Source organism: Caloenas nicobarica, chromosome 2, assembly GCF_036013445.1.
Source record: "Caloenas nicobarica isolate bCalNic1 chromosome 2, bCalNic1.hap1, whole genome shotgun sequence".
Taxonomy (NCBI): Eukaryota; Metazoa; Chordata; class Aves; order Columbiformes; family Columbidae; genus Caloenas; species Caloenas nicobarica.
Window position 1 is genome coordinate 94,771,942 of NC_088246.1, and position 18,536 is coordinate 94,790,477.

At 38.9% G+C, this 18,536-nt stretch overlaps 1 protein-coding gene across 9 annotated transcripts in view; it reads left to right on the forward strand.

Annotated features, from left to right (window-relative positions):
- FHOD3 (formin homology 2 domain containing 3) overlaps positions 1-18,536 on the forward strand; it is a 399,651-nt gene that overhangs the window by 18,288 nt on the left and 362,827 nt on the right. For all 9 annotated transcript variants that reach the window (XR_010605872.1, XR_010605873.1, XR_010605874.1 and 6 more), the window contains exon 2: positions 18,077-18,183. Coding sequence is in view for 6 of the 9 variants with exons in the window: in XM_065630338.1 (XP_065486410.1) it covers positions 18,077-18,183 (107 nt within the window). In the remaining 3 variants the exon portion in view is untranslated. The remainder of the gene's footprint in view (positions 1-18,076; positions 18,184-18,536) is intronic.

The window sequence follows — 18,536 nt, forward strand, 5'->3', positions numbered from 1 at the left end:
ATTAATTTCAACTTTTCTGGCATTTTGGGAGCCTGTGGTAACAGGCCATCTCTCTAGGTTGAGTATAGCAAAGGGGTAGGAGAAGGGAGGCTAGCAAAGACAAGGCGAGGTCCTGAAACTCAGGATCCAGTGCCTGTGCTCGCCAAGATTGCAAACACTGTCTGTAGGAGGCTTTTTGCTCCCGTGGTCTGCAACAGACAGGAAAACCAGCATTGCCAAAGCTAATGGAGAGAGTCTAATGCTATAGTTGGGAGATCCTATATAGGCTTAAATCACGAAGTTTCGCTCTCAGAATTTCTGTCTGTCGCATACTTCACAGCATTGCTGGCTTTTGTATGCAACGCTGAACTTCACGTCATGGTTCCCCTCCAGCATAAGGACACGGTTACCACTTAAATAACAATTGCAAAGTATAGTAGAAACTGAGTGCAGATCTATACTGTAGGCTGTTTACAACCCCCTACTCCAATTATTTAATAAGTTGTTTCTAAATAAGGACTATAATTATTCACTAGTAATCAATATTTTCATGTGGCTCTGGAAGGGCAGTCAGGACAAATTAATTGTGTGTATTGACTTTTCTTTTGGTGCATAGGGCTTGCAGTTACTCATCCAGTTATTCATCAGTGCAATTTCTTATTATAAATGCAGTGCAATTTCATATAATAAACATTATGTCTAACTGGAAGAGAGAAAAGAGAAATATCATGGATTTCATTATTGTACTAAAAGGGTTTTGTTCCCCAATAAGCATGAAATCAAGTTGTTTAATTTTTTCACTTGTGCAGCTCAAGGTATGAGTTCTTACAATTAGTCTATTTAAAAAAGAATCTGTTAAAGATTATCTTCTCTGAATATGTTCAGGGAAAACAGCTAATTGTGAGAAGAACAATTTGCCTTCAGACTTGAACAAAATTGCATACTCTAAACAAATCCTTGTAAGCTAGATTGCCAGAGCTTTCCACTTTGCTCTGAGACACAGAAGGTATTAAAGATGACTGTGTGTGATTTGGGGAATAGCTGGGCTTATGGTGAGAATGAGAAATCAGTGTATAACCATGATTATGATGGGATCAACTCTCATTGCAGTGAGGGATAACTCAATGTTATTGTTTGCTTGCTCCCTACAAATCAGAATTTTCATCTTTTCCTGCTTGGTATTTCCTTTTTTTTTTTTTTTTGGTCAGTCTAAGAAATCTGTGTGCACAGAATCTGTCTGTTCCTACAGATGGCCACGTGCGATCCCAGTATCTTTTTTGGGAATTGTACCTATATATCTATGAGGAGTGGGAGATGTTGCTGCCAGAATAATTAGACGAGTATGTTAAATAAACCTGTGGACCCAGATTTGTATAGTGCTACCCAAGATGGCAGCTGACATGTTTTCTGTTTAAGAAAAGGCATGTAATATTAGTTTTTCTTTCCAGCACTGCTTGCTGGAAGAATTCTTGTGCCACTCTTTGAGGGAAAAATGTCTAAAATAAGCAAAAGACAAATTTGCAAAGAGAAGTAGTATTCTTTTCTTCAATGGGTACGTGAGCCTTTCCTCAGGTCTGAAATAGAAGTAGGAGCTGTCAGGCCTGAATGACAGGAACACTTGCTGATAGCTTAACTGAATCGTGTTAACACATTAAACAATTTGGGAGGGAAGATGATTGATAACTGCAGTAGAGAGACAATGTTAGCAGTGGTGGTTGGTCCCTGTGCTGGTGGGGAGAAAAGAGGCAGCAGTTACTGCCTACAACACATTGGAAAGCTACCTAGTGAGGGGGAAAAGCAGAGAGAAACACGACGTACTGGCTTCTGAAAAATCATGACCATCAGGGGTTCTGCATATTATTACTAAGAGGATATTTTATAGGTACTCACATCATTTAAAGCTACAGCAAGACTGCCTACTCAATAATAATTTACGAGGCTTGTAGAAATGGAAACAAAGCCCCATTTTGACCTATTTCATGTAACTGCAAAAAGAGATTGTGTAGTTTTTAATGATATTCATTCTGTCAAATTTTCCTTGCCTTGGTAGGCCAAGCAAAGATAGAGAATATGCAAAATACTTTGAAGATGCAAGGACTATGAAGACTTAATTGCTTCTTACTCTTTTAAATTATCCTAAATCTATCTGGTGCAATCTGCACCTGTAGCCTATGGATACTTTTATAATAAACCCATAAGCAACTCGTTGGAAAGAAAATATTCATGGCCGTCATGTAGGAAAAATAAGTTTGGACTATTAGATATCTGAGACATCTGGAAGGGCCATGAATTTCCTGGTGGAAAACCTTCTCTGTAAAACATCTGGGGCTTATTTCTCTGCAAAACCCAAATAACCTGAAAACTGTTTGAAGCATGTATTTAAACATAAAAGCTAGGAGGACGTTTGCTTTACCAGTTAAGAGCAATGAAATGCTTCAGGAAAAAGAGGACACCAAACCCCCAATCTGAACTACTGCTGCTGTAGAAATTAACGTATCATTTTTAAAAAAGGCAGGAAGAGTAGGAATGTCTTCTCATATGCATAGTTGCTCTTTGCACTGAAGTAACGCTTAGAGAAAATGTCTTCTGATTTGATTTTTTTTTTTTTTTTGTGAAGGAGGGAAAGTGTATTTTTAATTTCTTACTTTGAACCTTCTTCATGCATGACAAAAAGGTGCATTCCTCTCCTGTTTTAGGATTATTGAGTCAGCTATTCCTTGCCTGGCCAAGCTGAACAACCGTAACTGTTGTTTTCTTTTTAATCGGGCTTCACAATGGCTTTTGGATCATCAGAAACTTCCTACTACTTAAGCTGTCAGCAGTTTTCCAAACTGTGGATCTTTGTTGTTGGCTTGTGTTTTGTTTGGGTGGTGGTTTTGTGTGTGGGTTGTTTTTTTTTTTCTCTCTCCTTTGGACAACTGCCAGGATGTTGCCTCTTACCTTTTTTTTATTTTTTTTTTTTTTAATTTTTTAAATTTTTTTTATTCCTAAATATTTTTTTGCTCCAGGAACTGAAAGCTCAGCCAGAGGGACCAGAGGCAGAAGCCTGGGTCTCCATGGCCACAGGGATGCCCCAGGGCACCCAGGGTTGCCATGGCTGTGCACCAGCCAACCACAACAGCAAAGCGCCTGTGGAGAATTTCAAAACTCTTTCCTCTTTCACTGTCTGCCTTTTCAATGCATCTCCAATACTCAGTCCTCTTTTTTTTCCTTTTTCTTCCCCTCCATCTACTTTAAAATAGAGCAGGGCTAGCTTATCACCGGGGGAGGGGTTGAGCACTGAAAACCAAACAAAAGGTTTAGGCCTTTTTGCATGTTGAAAGGACCTGTTTCTTATTTCACTGACACCCTGTGGGAGAAGATGACATCATCCCTGTGGAGCTGATAAAGTTACACCAGGGTATACATTGTGGGGTTAGAATGGCACCGAAGACCTTGATGCTTCACAAACTGCAATTGTTTTTATGTCTATTTTTTTATATACATAAGGCTTTCACCCCCATCCTTTTACTGTGTAGTATTAATATAAGACAGCAGCTTAACCAAGCCTAGCTACTCTTCCCACTATGAGGATTATTTTCAAATTAATTGGCAAACAAAAGTACCATGAATAAAACAGAGCTTTGCTTCGTATTTCGGAACTTTTTATTGTAGCTCTTGCTGGAGTGCATGAGCTATGTGAGACATTTGCCCATAGTGAATGAAACTGGAAGGATGAATAGCTGCTGCTCTGAGGTAAAGCTGTGATGTTGTTGTGGTGTAACAGGAGTTAAGCTCATTCTGAAAAAAATTAGTTCTTGCCGTAATTCATAGTAAAATCAATACTGGAGAGTAATGGCGCTTTTTTTTTTTTTTTTTTTTCTTGAATGTGGTGTTTATTTGTTTCTGTGTTATGGAACTTTACTACTGTTATTTTAAGTCAGTCATGAGAGAGTATCACGATTATAGAAGGAATATGAAAAGCAATAGACATAGCTATCTCTCCTCTTCCTAGTAGTTGCTCAAAATGCATGCTGTTTTTATCAAAGAGGAGAGTTTTACCTTGTATTTGAGCCAGATACTTTTAAATGAGATTAAAGCTACTTTGTGGAAGGGAAACCTATTTTATTTATTGTTATTAGCTAACTTGTTGCTTTTCCTAGCATAAAGTAGTAATAATTAATTCTTGTGTCAGAAGACACCATATGCTTCTATTTCCAGACTTTGAGAATGCAGCAAGTGCCAAAAGGCCGTGTTTGGAGAGGAGGGATGAGCTTGTGACAAATGCCTTCATCTAAGGCTTGGGAGAACATTTGCCCTTTCTGAATGTGCTAAAAACTTGCTGTGTGACTGTGGGTTAACCACTTCAGGATTGATTCAGCCATAAGTGTGACTCTTCCCACTGTTTTAAATTTACTGCTAGCTTTGTTCCAAACTTGCAATTATCGGGCATGTTTTTCCATTTGAAAACCTTCAAACTTTTTTCAACTTTTAGCATGAAAGGTATATCTTCTACATGCAGCCACATTCCCTTTGTAAACCACATCCACGTTCTCATTCAACTCAAAACCATAAATCGGTGTGTTTATTGTGGCTTTTTTTTTCCCCCTAAAGGAGTCCTCCATCACAGAGTTGGGAAGTCCCTTGTTTTGTGAGATGCAAGTATGGTGTTCCTGCACCTTCTGGGAAATACCTAACCACCCAGTCCATACAGTTTCAGGGCATACATGTGCATGATAGAGTATTCCAAATTACTTTGCTTCAGGCAGCTGTGAGGAGCACTTGAACATAACCAAATGGTTATCAAGGCTTATCTGTGGTACAAAATGTTACACCAATTAATTTGGGAATAGAGAGCTGTGTGTAGCCTAGGCCAGCTCCTCAGAGCATACTCCTAAGGGCCAGATCCCTCCAATCCACTTAGGCACCTCTAACGTAATTTTGACAGCTTAGTCTTCAGAAGATGTCCACAGCATCTTTCCCTTCCTAAGTAATTCTCAGATGTCTAAAGGTCAGTCTGCATCAGACACTTCCAACCAGCTGCTTCTGGGCTGTTTTGACTGATTGGTGCCAAACTGGATTGCAAGGAAACAAGGAAACTCAACCGTTTGTCGTGAAGTAGATTGCCAAAGTGCGCTTTGTTAAAAGTAACCACAACAAAGTTGTTGCAACTGCTGAACAGATGATTAGAGCGCTGACGTGAGGCTATTTGCACTAAAGTTGACAAGTGCCAACTTGGCTGTCAGTGGCATTTAGGTACATAAAGGTGCTGTGTATGTTTGGTCTTGTATTTGTCTGTGAACGTTATCAGCATATTTTTCTGCACATAAATCCATTTTGAATCGACAAGCTAGGCATCTCTAAGTTTGATTAATGAAGTACTGCAGAAAACTATATACAGTCTTATTGGTTTGACCCATGGTACCTATCAAAAATGCTATTTGTGTTTTATTTTTGTTGTTCAAATGTTGGGTTTTTTTCTTTTTTGTTTTTTTTTTAAATGCTGGGAGCAAACACTGAAAACAAGGGACTGAAGTAGATTGGTTTATATGAGCTTTTATGCTTATAGCGAAGTACAGGTACGTTGTAGTTCTTCTGTGCATAGAGGAAAGTGATAACTATGGCAGCAATCTACATTGGGTTATACCAGATGGTTTGGAGGGATACTTGAGTACTACCCTAATGGACCAATTTAAATAATAGATGCTAGATGTCTGATGTCTTGAAGGATACATGTTTTATATGCTATTAAGTACAAAAAATTAGCCTTTCTATTCCTAGAAATATCTAATTGCATTTGATCTCTAAGCTTTGAACTCTAATTATGAGCTTTATTGGCCTGTTATGTACTGTATTTAAGGCTTGCTTTTAAACAGTTTTGTATTTTTTTTTTTTCATTTATTATTCCTTTGTTCTGAAAAAGGCTAAGAGCATAATTGACCTTTATTTTGGTTTGTTTTGTCCTTAAGTACGTGGTGGTCTCTTTTTTCCCAAACTATCTCAGTCTTTTTGTTCTCTTATGGCATCACCTAGCCTTCCCTGGAACCATTTAGAGCCTGTCCACTGCTAAGGAAAATAGATCAGGAGTTTATTACTAAAGCCATTTGTTTCTAGTTATTTTCTCTCTATACCTTTTGAAACAGGGTGATCAGAGTTTAAGCAAGGACTGAATACTGTTGAGATATGGCTGGTAATACTGCATTAATTCTCTCCTTACAAACTTACATTTTGCTTGTAACTGAGTTGGATAGTGGGGTTTTCTATTTCATTATTGTTCAGATGTGATTCTAATGAATGCAGAGGTTCTCTTTTGTTTACCTGTTCTAGTCCAGACAACTGTTTTAAAGGTGGGAGTTGAAACTGCTTGGCAGCTAATCAAACATGGAATAAATGGATGATTAAAAAAAAAAAATGATGCAAAGTGCCAAATAAATTCTGCTCAAGGGTAGAGAACCTGACTTTAGATCCCTCATGTGTGTTTAAAAAATTTGGAAGTAGGAGTTAAGAGAGTCTGCAGGGTACCTGTATTTTCACAATTTTTCAGTGTTCTTGTATTAAGTTTCGTTATCTTAAACTTTTTAATCTGCTCTTTCAATGACTTTCCAATTTATGTTTGGTTTTGACATTACAAAGCCTTTAAGAGGCAATCTGAATATCAGGAAGAGTTGATAATTGTGTTCATTAGAATATTCTTTGTAGAGAAAAATCTTCCATTTAAACCTCCAAAATTCAGACTCTTGTCTGAGAAATTATTACGTTGACAAGTGTGTGATGTTCTCTTTGGCAATACTACCATGCTTTATTTTCTTTTGTATTTCACATGAACCCTTGATGTGAATGTGTTTAGTGTATTTTCGTATTTCTTAACGCCATGGATCTGTGCTAGTGGGTTTTTTCATTTGTCATCTTTTTTTTTTTTCCTTTCCTTTGGTTTGTTTGCTTTTTTAGCTTTCAGATAACTAACCAGAAGCCTCAGAGTCAAATTTTGATTATAACAAAAGCTAATTTACCCTGGGCTTCCTGTTTCTTTGACTCTGTCTTTTGGTCTCATCAACTCCAAATTTCCCCTGCTTTTGCCCTCAAAAGTGTGTCAATTTTTCCAGAACTGCACTTGCTTCAGAACTACTACCCATTCCTCTCCATCTGAAGGTGTCTTGGTTTCCCTCAAGCCTCCCTGCTCTGGATTTCCAAATAGACTGATATTTTGTCTCTAGTTTCTGTTTTCCTTAGTTTTGAATTTATTTATTTATTTGTTTTAGGTAGAGAAGGGATCATGGATGCAAATAACCTCTTCTCTCAAATATAGATTTTAAGTACATCTATGATCTTCTCTCAGGACTGATATTCCAGCTGCACTATTTTTAGAAGGGTGCAGGTGTGAATCAAATAGGCGGAAATGCAACCTGCACCTTAGAAGAGGGATAAGTATCTTACTTTTTGTGGTATATTGTCTAGTAGGTGTTTAGCCACCATGTTGGTGAAGCCACCACTGCTGCAGATGCGTTGCGTTTATTGGTTGCTGTGTGCCTGCTGCACCTCTGTAAATGGTGCAGTAATCCAGTATTTTAGTTCTGTGACAGGGTAGTGAACAACCTGTGGTGTCCCAAATGCAAATAGATCAGCAATGTTGGAATCCTTAGGACAACTTGTTTCTTTCAACAGCTCAAGCAAGGGGGTGGATGCTAATAGAAAGCTTCTTCTCAGGGACATGCATTAGGAATAAAAGGCTACAAGTCCTAGATTCATTCTGTTATGTGACTTCAAAAAACATTTTTCAAATATGAAGTACTTCACAGTTTTCACTTTAATAACGGAAGTGCAAAAGAAGCCAGATGTGATTGTCACGAAGTAGTTTTAATTTTTGCTTTCCCTGACTACTTCTTCAAAGAATGATTTCTAAGATTTTTAGCTCAGTGTTTTTCCTACACACAGGTCCACACACTCTGAATAAAAGATTCCTCAGATGATAAACGCCATTGAAGCTAATCCTTTCCATACTTCTCTACCTTTTCTTTACCTGTCTCCTTCCTAGAGATTATTTCCATTTCCTTGGATACCTTCACAGTAATTCCAGCCAAATAGTAATGAGAATGTGTCAGCTGTAGGCATCTCATGTGTATCAGCCATATATACAGCTGTGTATCAGCTGTATATACTTCAAATAAAGGATCCTGTTCTTGTGGCCACTCTTCTGTTCAGCTGAAGATGTACTTAACCATGAAGGTGAGAAGAGGTAATGCTTTGCTGCCTTAGGAAGAGCTCAATGCGGATAGGGAAAGGGAATGGAAGAATCTCAGTGCCAAAAAGTTAATGAGAGGATGCAGAGGTTAGGTTATTTTTTATCCCTTAGATGTGTTATGTTTACTGTGGGAAAACTAGAAAATGCAGTAGGTTTTTTTGGGTTAAAGAGCTGGAGAGTTTTTGGTCTAAACAATTTGACTTTGCTAAATTCTGCTGTTGGCTGTTTGGTTTGCATGTCTCCTTCTCAAATTTAACTAATTTAACTTAAAATAATTGAATTAGGTGGGGGAGAAGGAATGTGCGTTAGTTCCCCATGCAGCATGAAACTCTGCATAATTTTTATGCAGAAATTAAATTATTTTTAATATTTTCAGTTAGCTTTTTAAATTTTTTTATTAAACTTTGCAGTAATTCCCACCTCTGGATGGATTTGGCTTTCTTGTTCCATGGTTGTTGAAATTTTGAGCACTCATATGCTTTCTAACAACGCCTGTGTGGCTGCTGTTGGAAGTCATGGTGTCATATTTGGACATGGATACTCTAGTAAACTCTAAATTGCTCCCTGTGGAGCACTGTGTTAAAGGAGATCACGAAGCAAAAGGTCTGCGAGTCAGTGACATCATTTTGTAAGAACAGCAACAGGTAGGCATCAATGTGGTATGTTTTCGCTGTGGTATGTTGCCCATATTTCAGAGACCCTCGAAATAGCAGTTTCAGAATTTTGAACTCTGAACTTCCTTTTGTTATTCTTAAGTCAAACCCATAATATTAATATAACAGCTTTCCGTGTTTGTTTTCAGTGTCGCTGTTATTTCAGCGGAATATTTTTATTGGCACTGTATTGTTCCAGTGGCTCTTGAGGATGTAATGTGGCATTAATGTTTCGCTTCGTGGACTGTATTACCTGACCCCAGGAGTACTTTGTGGCGTCTACCAGGCCAGAGATAAAAGCTGCTAATTCAGACTAGGAGTGCAGCCTACATTCAAAATACCAGCGTTTTCATATCAGAGTTGCAGTTCCTTTTAAAGTAATTGTGATCTGGCAGCCCTACACCAAATTGCGCAAACCTTTGGACTGTGCTTTGTGTGGGCACGGTTCCTCCAACGCAACAGCACATAAGCTCTGCAAAAAGTACAAAGTTTGTGAAATAGTTTGACAATGGCAATTACTGTGCTAAAAATAAACCAGAGGTGCATTAGCATTAATGACTACTCCCATAAGCTATGCTAATCACTGCCGAAGAGCTGCAAAATTGGGGAATACTGTTGTGCATGCTAAATTACTGCTTATAATGTAAAGTCACAGGTCTAGCAAATCAGGTTGTGTATTTTTTTTTTTTCTTTTCCTCCAGCCTCTAAATGAGTAGGGAAGAGTGAGTTTGCTAGTTCAGAAACCTTGCTGACTTTTGTGATTGTGGATGACTGAAGCTGGCACAGCTGCCTTTTCATAAATGGCCTTTTATATAGAGCCTGTGCCTGACCTTGCTTTTAAAACTCTAATCTCATAAACGTATTACTTTTATTGCAATTTTAAAGGAATTTTTAAGAAAATACTATTGAGTTGCTTTTTTTCTTTTTAGTATAGTTTTGTGTGGGGAGAGATGAAGTATAGTTTTAAGGAACTGCAATGGAGCTACTTGGAGCATAGGGACTTTTAGGTCAAGACAGTGACTGTGCGTTTGGTTGCTGTCATGCTTGAAGATGAGAGCAGTTTTCAGAGTACACTTAATTTTGGGCACTAACATTTGGCTTACATATAGAGTACTTGCTTTCCTTTAATCTCATTAAGGTCAAGCTTTTTGCCTGAAATGGGTGATGTGGCATCACTTCTGGGCTAGCTACTTTGGTCTTTCTCTGTCATGTTGCCCAAAATGATGATTAGAACATGCGTAACCATGGCACAGACTGGGTAGCACCTACTCACATGAGGAGGGAGAGACTGAGGCCCTCGGTGACATGGTGGTGGTGGCGGCTCTGAAGCCAGATAATTATTCTGGTGTGTTTGCCTTGGTCTGTGGGATGCAATTAGACCACTTCCATTTTTTTATTGCTTTGTGAGAACTAACAGCGACAGCAGTCCTGTTATGTTTTAAAGGACCAGCTGTGTGCTGGTGCAGAAAAGCTGGATCTGCTGATCTGTAATAAAACTTCAAAAGCATTAAAATATGATGCATTCTGAAAATAGCATGGTCGTTCTCGGCACGAAGCTTGGCCTTGCATGGAAAATTATTAAATATTCATTTGCACCAATCAGTTTGTGCAGTTTGCCTAGAAATATGGAATATGTTTGGGCTGATGAGCAGGCAGAATTGTTTTTTCCCTTTTTCCTGAGGAGAAATTGAGTTTTGTACAGAAGAGAGGAGATGGCAGTGCAGAGGGAAAACTGGCATTTGTTTGCCCTGATAACAGGATTCCCATTGTGCTGGGAACAGCTGAACCAGAAGGGAGCGTGTTTAAGAATTGTGTAGCTGGAGTGTGCGAATGTGTGAGGCTTGCGATGTGTAAAGCAAAACAAGGCTTTAGATTTAGAAAGGAAAAACTGAGCGTAAAGGAACTTTGCTTTTTATTGAACCTACTCTGCACAGCATCCTGGAGGTGAGTAAGAAGCATGCCAGCACTAATGAGAACAATTAACACCCAATAATGTGTAAATGGAAGATGAAGTAAGACATTTGAGTAAGATAAAGATTTTTCCGAGTCTGTGCCAGAAACTAGAATGGAAGAGGGATTTTTACTTTTGGAGATTGATACTGGATTACTCTAACCTCTCCCTCTCATTCAATTTCCCTGCAATTTTGGAAATGACCAAATGAGCAAAATAACGTGTCCAGTAGCTCCAGCTAGAATTAGTGGAAATCTGATGAGAGTTGGTTGTACTTCCAGCTCATGGCTGCAAAGTCAGGCAGTTCTGGTGATTTGTAGTAGCTCTGGTAACTGAGTGTATCCGCCTGTCTGGTAATGTAGGACCCTTCATCCTATGAATGTGATGCTCGATTGCCACCTGAATTGACTTTTTGAACCGTGCCTACTTTTATTTAAATGGAAAATAAAATCATATCTATCTTTGTGCACACTGGCTGCTCACTTGGTAACACCTTCTGGGCATTTAGGAGAGATGTGAAAAGCCACTTGTCCGAAATCCATTCTTCTGGCGGGATTCCTGGGGCAGGGGAATTGGGAATGTGGAAAGAGCAGCTCTCCATCATTTAGAAAAATACAGTTCTGTGGTCTTTGAACAAAAAGGGAAGAGGAGAAGCTTTTCTAATGGCTTGCGGCTCTGCTGTGCTTTTTGAAAAGGTGGGAGGGTGCCTCTGGCATTTCCTCCCCTTAACCTCTGCCAATCTACAGCTGCCTTGGGACAGAGAAGCTATAACAAGCCAAAGGAAAGTCCATTTCGGATGCGTGCTAATCTAGCAAAGCCTTCTGAAGGATAAGAGAACAGACTCACAGGAGTTTCTGTTGGCATGGTAAGGTGTGTGTTGCCGTTGCATTGAATTATTTACCCACTGGGCTTATTGAGTAAGCGACCAGTGTGTATGTGAAGCACCGCAAGCGTGTGCAAGGAGGAGCAGGCGGCAGTACTTGGTGTGTGTGTGTTACGTGTGTTTGGAAGCAGGTATTTTCTTCTTCTTGCACTGCCCCCACTCTGGTTTTAGGTGTTTCCCTTGAATTGTAAGAAGCTAAAGTCAGTAGATTAATACTACTGAACTTGGAGGAGTGTGTGTCTGGCTCTTTTTTTTTTTTTTTTTCTTCATTCATTCAATTAGTTTCTGAAAGTGGCTGTGATCACTTATTAGCGTCAGGTGGCATTGGTCATTTATTGGCATCAGGTAACTGGCTGATGGTCACCTTTTTTTTAGCCTCTGTTCTATTTTTCCACTGCTGTTCATTGCTCCTTTTGGTGATGTGCTTCAACTCTGAAATTTGGAGAAATGATGAGCTTTGCTGTTGCACAGCAACAAGAGCTTCTTTACAAAGAGAAATGAGTGTTACCTCTTTCTGTCGGTCAGTGTTTGAAACAAGGAAAAAGTCATCACTAGTATACTAGTATTAGACTATTTTGAGTCCTCTTAAACTTGATAGCCTTGCGATACAAATTGTTTTGGCCCTGCAGGTTGAGTGACTGGCCACTACTAGCTAGATTGGGTTACCTGCGAAAGAAGATGACAAACAGAGCTGCTGCCCTATATTCTTGATTTCCTGGCAGCCCATAAGGAACACTTGCATGAGTTGGTGGCTTAACTTTCCCTGACCTGTGTGTGTTCAGGTGGCAGATGGGTGTATTGCCACTGAGGGCTCCCCCGATGCTGGTGAGGTGGGGACGACCTCTGGGGCAGGAAAAAGCTGGAGCGCTGCAGCTCTGACCTGGCTGTGCCTGTTTCTGGTTATAATCAAAGCCAGGACACCCTTCTCCTCCTTTATGGTACCATTTCATTAAACAGCAAAGGATGAGGGTGTAGGAATCCCTGATTTAAAATGTTCTGATGCTTTAACTGTTAAATCAGATGTTTGTTTGCTTTTGCATAATGAATTGTGTTCAACTTTTTAGGGTGAAACTTAATGGTGTAACTATAAAATTATAATAGCATAACTGTTGCTTGTAGTCCTGTGGTCTTTTTATGTACTTCCTGTTCATTTGTTTATGTTTCTCTTATATTTTCTTACATTTCCATTTTTTCTGTGGGAAAACTCTATTTCAGGGTTATTTAAGGAGTTTCTAACTATGGTGATGACTCACAAGGGCATCAGTATAACTTCTTGTGCTGAAACTATAATTCTCTTTAAAAAAAAAAAAATCCCTATGCTTGAGAACTCATAAGGAGTTGATTACAAGACAAACGTTTATGGTATACAAAATAAAATTTGTGAATTTAACCTTGGTATCCCCCTAATTTGGACACATACATTATGATTCAGTCATTAGTGATATGATCACATACTTCATAACTCTTCATGCCTTGCCTTATTGAAAGCACAGTGTGGTCCTGCTCTGAGAACACCTGCACAACGCTGCGTGTGATCTGTCTAATTTCCTGAAAATGTTTGGGAAGTAAATGAATCAGGAATCTGCATGAGAGAAAAATACGTTGTGTTTACAGCCAGTCAATGATGCTGTCCTGAAGTTCTGGCGTTTATCTGCACTTGTTTGGCACTGGCTTCTCAGGTGAAGTTCCTTCTCTTCTGAGGGGGTCAACTTTTAGTTCAGGGATCTGACTCTCAAATTCAGTCAATTGTTACTTTTTTGAAAACTGCAGGGAAAAATATCTGAAATACACGCATATATATACCTATATATACACATGAAACTGTTGGGATGGTGGTGTTTAGGTCTGTGTGTGAGCATGATTCTTTGTTGGTTTTCCATTCATGCCTGTTATGTTTGCAGTATAGGTGCTATAATGGTTGGACAGTGTTGGGTCAGTTACCATTGTGTGGACACCAGCTATGATCTGAGAAAGTTCGAACATCTCTTGGTTTCTGTTTTGGAACATTTATTACAGAAAAGCTGGTTTAATTCAGTAGCTCTACTTGCATTTTGGGCTGTTCTCTTGCTGTCTTTGTTTCTGATTGGTTATGGAAAATCAACAAAGGGCTAGTGAGGTCAGTGCTGCTGAAGGTGCCTTTTCCAGGTTCTCCTCTTGTCCAAACTAGGCATCTGCAGATCAATGAATCAGTACCCAAGTACATCCACTTCTTGATACTTGCCTTATTGTGACAGATCTTAATATTTCGATGAGGTTTCAATATGAAACTGAATGTGACAATTAGCACATCAGTTTAATTTTTAGTGAGGGAGACTTGCATAAAGACGCTCTTATTCTCTTTGCTTCCTTCATGTAGACTCAGTGAGGGGATGGCTGCTGATAGCTCTGGCCATTCACAGCTGGTGATTCTGGCTAAAACACTTGTTTTAATGACTGTTGTATGTACCTTAGCTTTTGTTCCTTCACTCCTGTGAGAGAGACTACTGCTAGGTAGACCCACTCTTTATAGAGACAAGAGAATTTGGGGTTATCCATAGGGATTCAAAAATAAGCTCTGGGTATTTTCTCTAGAAGCTGTTAATTTGAGAAGATGAGAATGTAATCAAAATGCATGCATAGTGTTGGTTTTTTTTTTAAATAGCTTTACAGAGGTTTATGATATCATTTGATACTTAAGCTAAAAGCAAAAACCTTGAAATCTTGCAGGACTGAAAATAGAGGAACCTTGTGTTTGACTCAGAGAAGCAGCATTATGTTTGTCCCATCTGATGGTGTATCTTTATGATGCCGTGACACCTCTAGTATTCTTTTAATGTGACTATTGGAAAGGACAGAAAATTTCTGTAAAGCCTACAGGATGAGTTGCATTTAGATGACTTGCATCACCCTTGTGGCTCTTCTGAGCAATACAGGAAAGTGTGAAACAAAAAATGATAAATGATTTGAAGGGGCCGGCAAGAGAGAGAAAAAAAAGGTTTTGTAAGCTTATGAAAAGACCTTGGAGAATCTCACCTTGTGGCAATAATATAAATGAGTTAAGCAGTTTAATAACAACAAAATGCAGCTCCGAATTTTTGGACCAGTAAGGAATACTGAAAAGTTAAACAGAATTGTGAAGAACAAAGTGAAATAAATGGAATTTCTAAAAAATTGAATAGCAGTCTCATTCATGATTATGGAAAAAGGCTCAGTTAAATGTTCTTTGAAAGGCTGTCTTTATGGATTCTGCCTTTTGATTGTCCTAAGAGAGTGTTAATAAGGATTTTAATGTGAATTATGATCAATGGGAAGAGCATGTTGTGAATGAACTAGATGGGGCCATTTGTGAGGGTCTCCAGAGATGGGGGAAGTGATGCGTAGCAGATAAACATGGGATTAACATTGAGCAGAGGGGAGAGACCAACATCCTGAATTGTTACTAATAAGCACTAATGAACGAACATCAGCCATCCTTTGTGTTGAAGAAGGCACTAATTAAAAATAATTCATAAGGTGACTTCTCTTTTTGTATTCTGCCTGTAAAACATGTCTGCAAGTGAAGTTTGGAGGCAAAGTAGCAAAATGATCCTATATAAGGGGGATTTTCGAGTTCATTGCCTTAATACTTTACATTCCTTTTAAAAGTGATGATGATTTTTTTTTTTTTTTTTTTAAATTTTGCTCCCTTCCATCTCTGTGTGTACACACACAAAAGAAGCAAAAAAGTATTTTTGGCGGGACTCAGTGTTAAATAATGGAAATAAAAGATATTGCCCTTTCTCCCACTTCTCTAACTTCTATTAATGGATACAGTGTACAATGTACAGTGCTTTTAAAGCCTGAATGAATACTATGTTCAGTTGAAACTATGGAGATGAGATGAAAATAGGTAGAATGTACTTATTCTTCTTTATTTTATTCATGAAGTACTTCCTGTTCTCATCGTGCTTTTTATACACTAAAGTCATAAGATATTAGTAAAGCACAGTTCCTTTTCCCTAATTATGCAGTATAATTGGAAATCGTGGGCAAATCTCCTGATCTCCATAGTGACAGCAGAACATTTATCTAATTAGTAGTTTGCCTTTTGGCATTACTTTGAATAAATTAGCATTTCATTAGACACCCTAGGCTACTGGGAAAAAGTTTTCCCAGGGTAGTATTTAGTCTTTCTTCTCTAAAGAGTGTATTTTGACTTAGCATAGGATAATAATATCCTTTGTAACTAGAAAGATATAGAATAGTAATACTATTGTTATTCCTAGTATTGGAGGGCTGCACTTAGTGGTTCTTAGCTTTCTTTAATCACCAGGAATCAGAGTAAAAACTTAGGTTGCCATATTTGATTACTTTTTTCCCCAGGGGAAAAAAAGGAAACTGAAAAATGGAACAAGTTTGAAATACAACTTGACCTCCTCCCCTTACCATCTCCCTTTATCCAGAGGATGAACTTTTATTTCAGATTGCAAACAGTGCAAAGCACAGCGGTGTGGACTAGCTCAGAAGTCATGCTCTATCACTTGCTCATTGTGAATGAGCTTCTTCTGCAGTATTTCCAATGTACCTAATCCAGAATAATTTAAGAGTATTGGTATTCTTTTCTTGCATATATTAATCAGTGATAGGAAACTGGGCGACTTGATTGATTGCTGGATGAGAAGTGTGGCTGCTTGTCATGCTTTCCTGAAAAGCTCCTGGGAACCCATAACTTTGATGGGAACTTAAAATGGGTAATTCATCAAAGATGGATTCTCATAGATTTTTCTTCCCTAGTGTTAAAAAGAATAGAAAGAAAAAAATCTATGGATGTGACAAAGGGTCGTAATTTCCTTTACTTGAGCCATTGGCTGTTTCAGACCCTTGTTTACCCCCTCAAAGTCATGTTGGTTGCCACCTGTGGCAGAAGATTGGTATGAAGTGTGGTGTTAAATATTCTCTGCTTCCCAAAGTTGCGTTTGCAGCAGGGACGTACACTTACATCATTGTTGTCACAGTTGCCTTTTGGTAGAGGCATTCAAACGACTTGTCATCTTGTTTTGCCAAATCCAGAGGAATGAAACATCTTCTGCTTGGCAAGTCAGTCTGAGACTGCTGGGCTATCAGACTGGGTTTTGTGTCTAGTAGCACAATACCTCTGAGATGATATTTGTGAATTTGGAGCCTGTTACAAAAGGAGCCACAGTGTGGTGTTGATACATGAAGGTCCACAGCAGACTGTCCAGCTGGGCTCAGTGGTGGCACTTTCTGGGCTGGGTTCTCTGAGCAGATGGTCACTTACTCCCTAGTCATCTGAGGCAGGACAAACCTGTACTTTCACCTGCCCTTTAGTAAATATTTTCTTGTTTTCTTGCCCTGGCAAGGCTTTTTTACTCATTCTTTGTGATTTGACACTGGGTTGTCTCATCGTGAGAGAGCAGCTTATGTTACTTTCTAGCTCTTCCCTTGGGCTTCTTCAGTTACCCCTCTCGATCTGGTAATTATTTTGTATTCCTATGCAATAAGTTAGCCAGAGTTTTGGGGTGGACCTTCCTAGACCTTCTCCTGTGATGAGCTCCCCACAAAAAAAAAAGTCAGAAAATTCCTTTTCTAACTTTGATCAAATCTGGCCTTTTTAACAATGACTGGAACAGTTAATGGAAAACCTGAAGAGTGGGAAGATGGAAATAAAGAGGGCTTATTAATTGTTTTCTCCCTCTTCACTGTCATTGCAGGCGGGTTCCTACTTTCAGGTCTGGTCCTTGGTTACCTCAGAATCTTTGTAGGAAGTTGGTATTTGTGTACAGTCCTCCCCCCAGTGCCTTGGAAGGTCTTTACTGCAACCTCTGAGGCAGACTAGTGCCTGGCCCTAAAATGAGAATGCCAGAAAATCTGGATCTTGGTTGACTGTGCTCTCCCTCACTGCAGGACCTCAGCTCTCGGCTGCTACATCTTGCACTGTCCCTTGGCTGTATCCTCCCTCACAGGGGATATTCATGAAACAGCTGCTTCTTTCTTCCACCTCCATGCAGAGGTCTGCAAACTCTACTTAAATGTACTGTAGGAACAGAGAACAGTCATTCATATCCTAGATAGATATTTAAATTAACTTTCCTTTCCTTACAGGATTGTGAAGTCACTGTGATAAAACCCTTTAATCTCCTTCTATATGTTCAAATAAATAAATTTTTCTGTGTTAGTTGTTTTGATATTGTTGCGACCAAGCATGGTCTAGTGAATATGGATTTGAGATTGCATAAATTGCCGAACAGCATCCATTTTCTTATCTGCTCCCTACGTATGGTTTGTGTTAGGGAGATCTTGTCTGGGAACCTGGAAAATGGGAAGGCAATGGTAGAGGTACATTAGAGAAAATTACTGCTGTAATCTAATGATCTGATGTTTTGGGGTTTTTTTGTTTTTTTTTTTTTTTACAGCTTGATGACTGCACCCTGCAATTGTCCCACAACGGTACCTATCTGGATCTAGAATCCACCCTAGCAGAACAAAGAGATGAATTGGAAGGCTTCCAAGAGGATGCTGGGTAAGTTAGTGTTTACTAAATTTACCTTAAAAAGCATATTTGTCCAGAAGCATTGAAGTTTCAGGAGTGTGTGTGGTTGACTTGGTACATTCAGGTCAGCATAGGAACAGAAAAGAAAATTCTTTCCTCTGCAAGGACATACATCTCCCTCCTTTCCACAATTGAAAATTCTGTGACGTCTCTATCTACGTTCTGTCTTATGGTTTCTCTAAAAGAAGATGGCATACTGTAAGAAATCTATCAAGATGTCTTGACTGGTCTAATAAAAATTTGTAGTTCTTTGGAACTTCATAAATGAGTGTAGTCGGTTCTGAGAACTCTGAGATCTTTCTTACATGATAATAGTTGGTGTA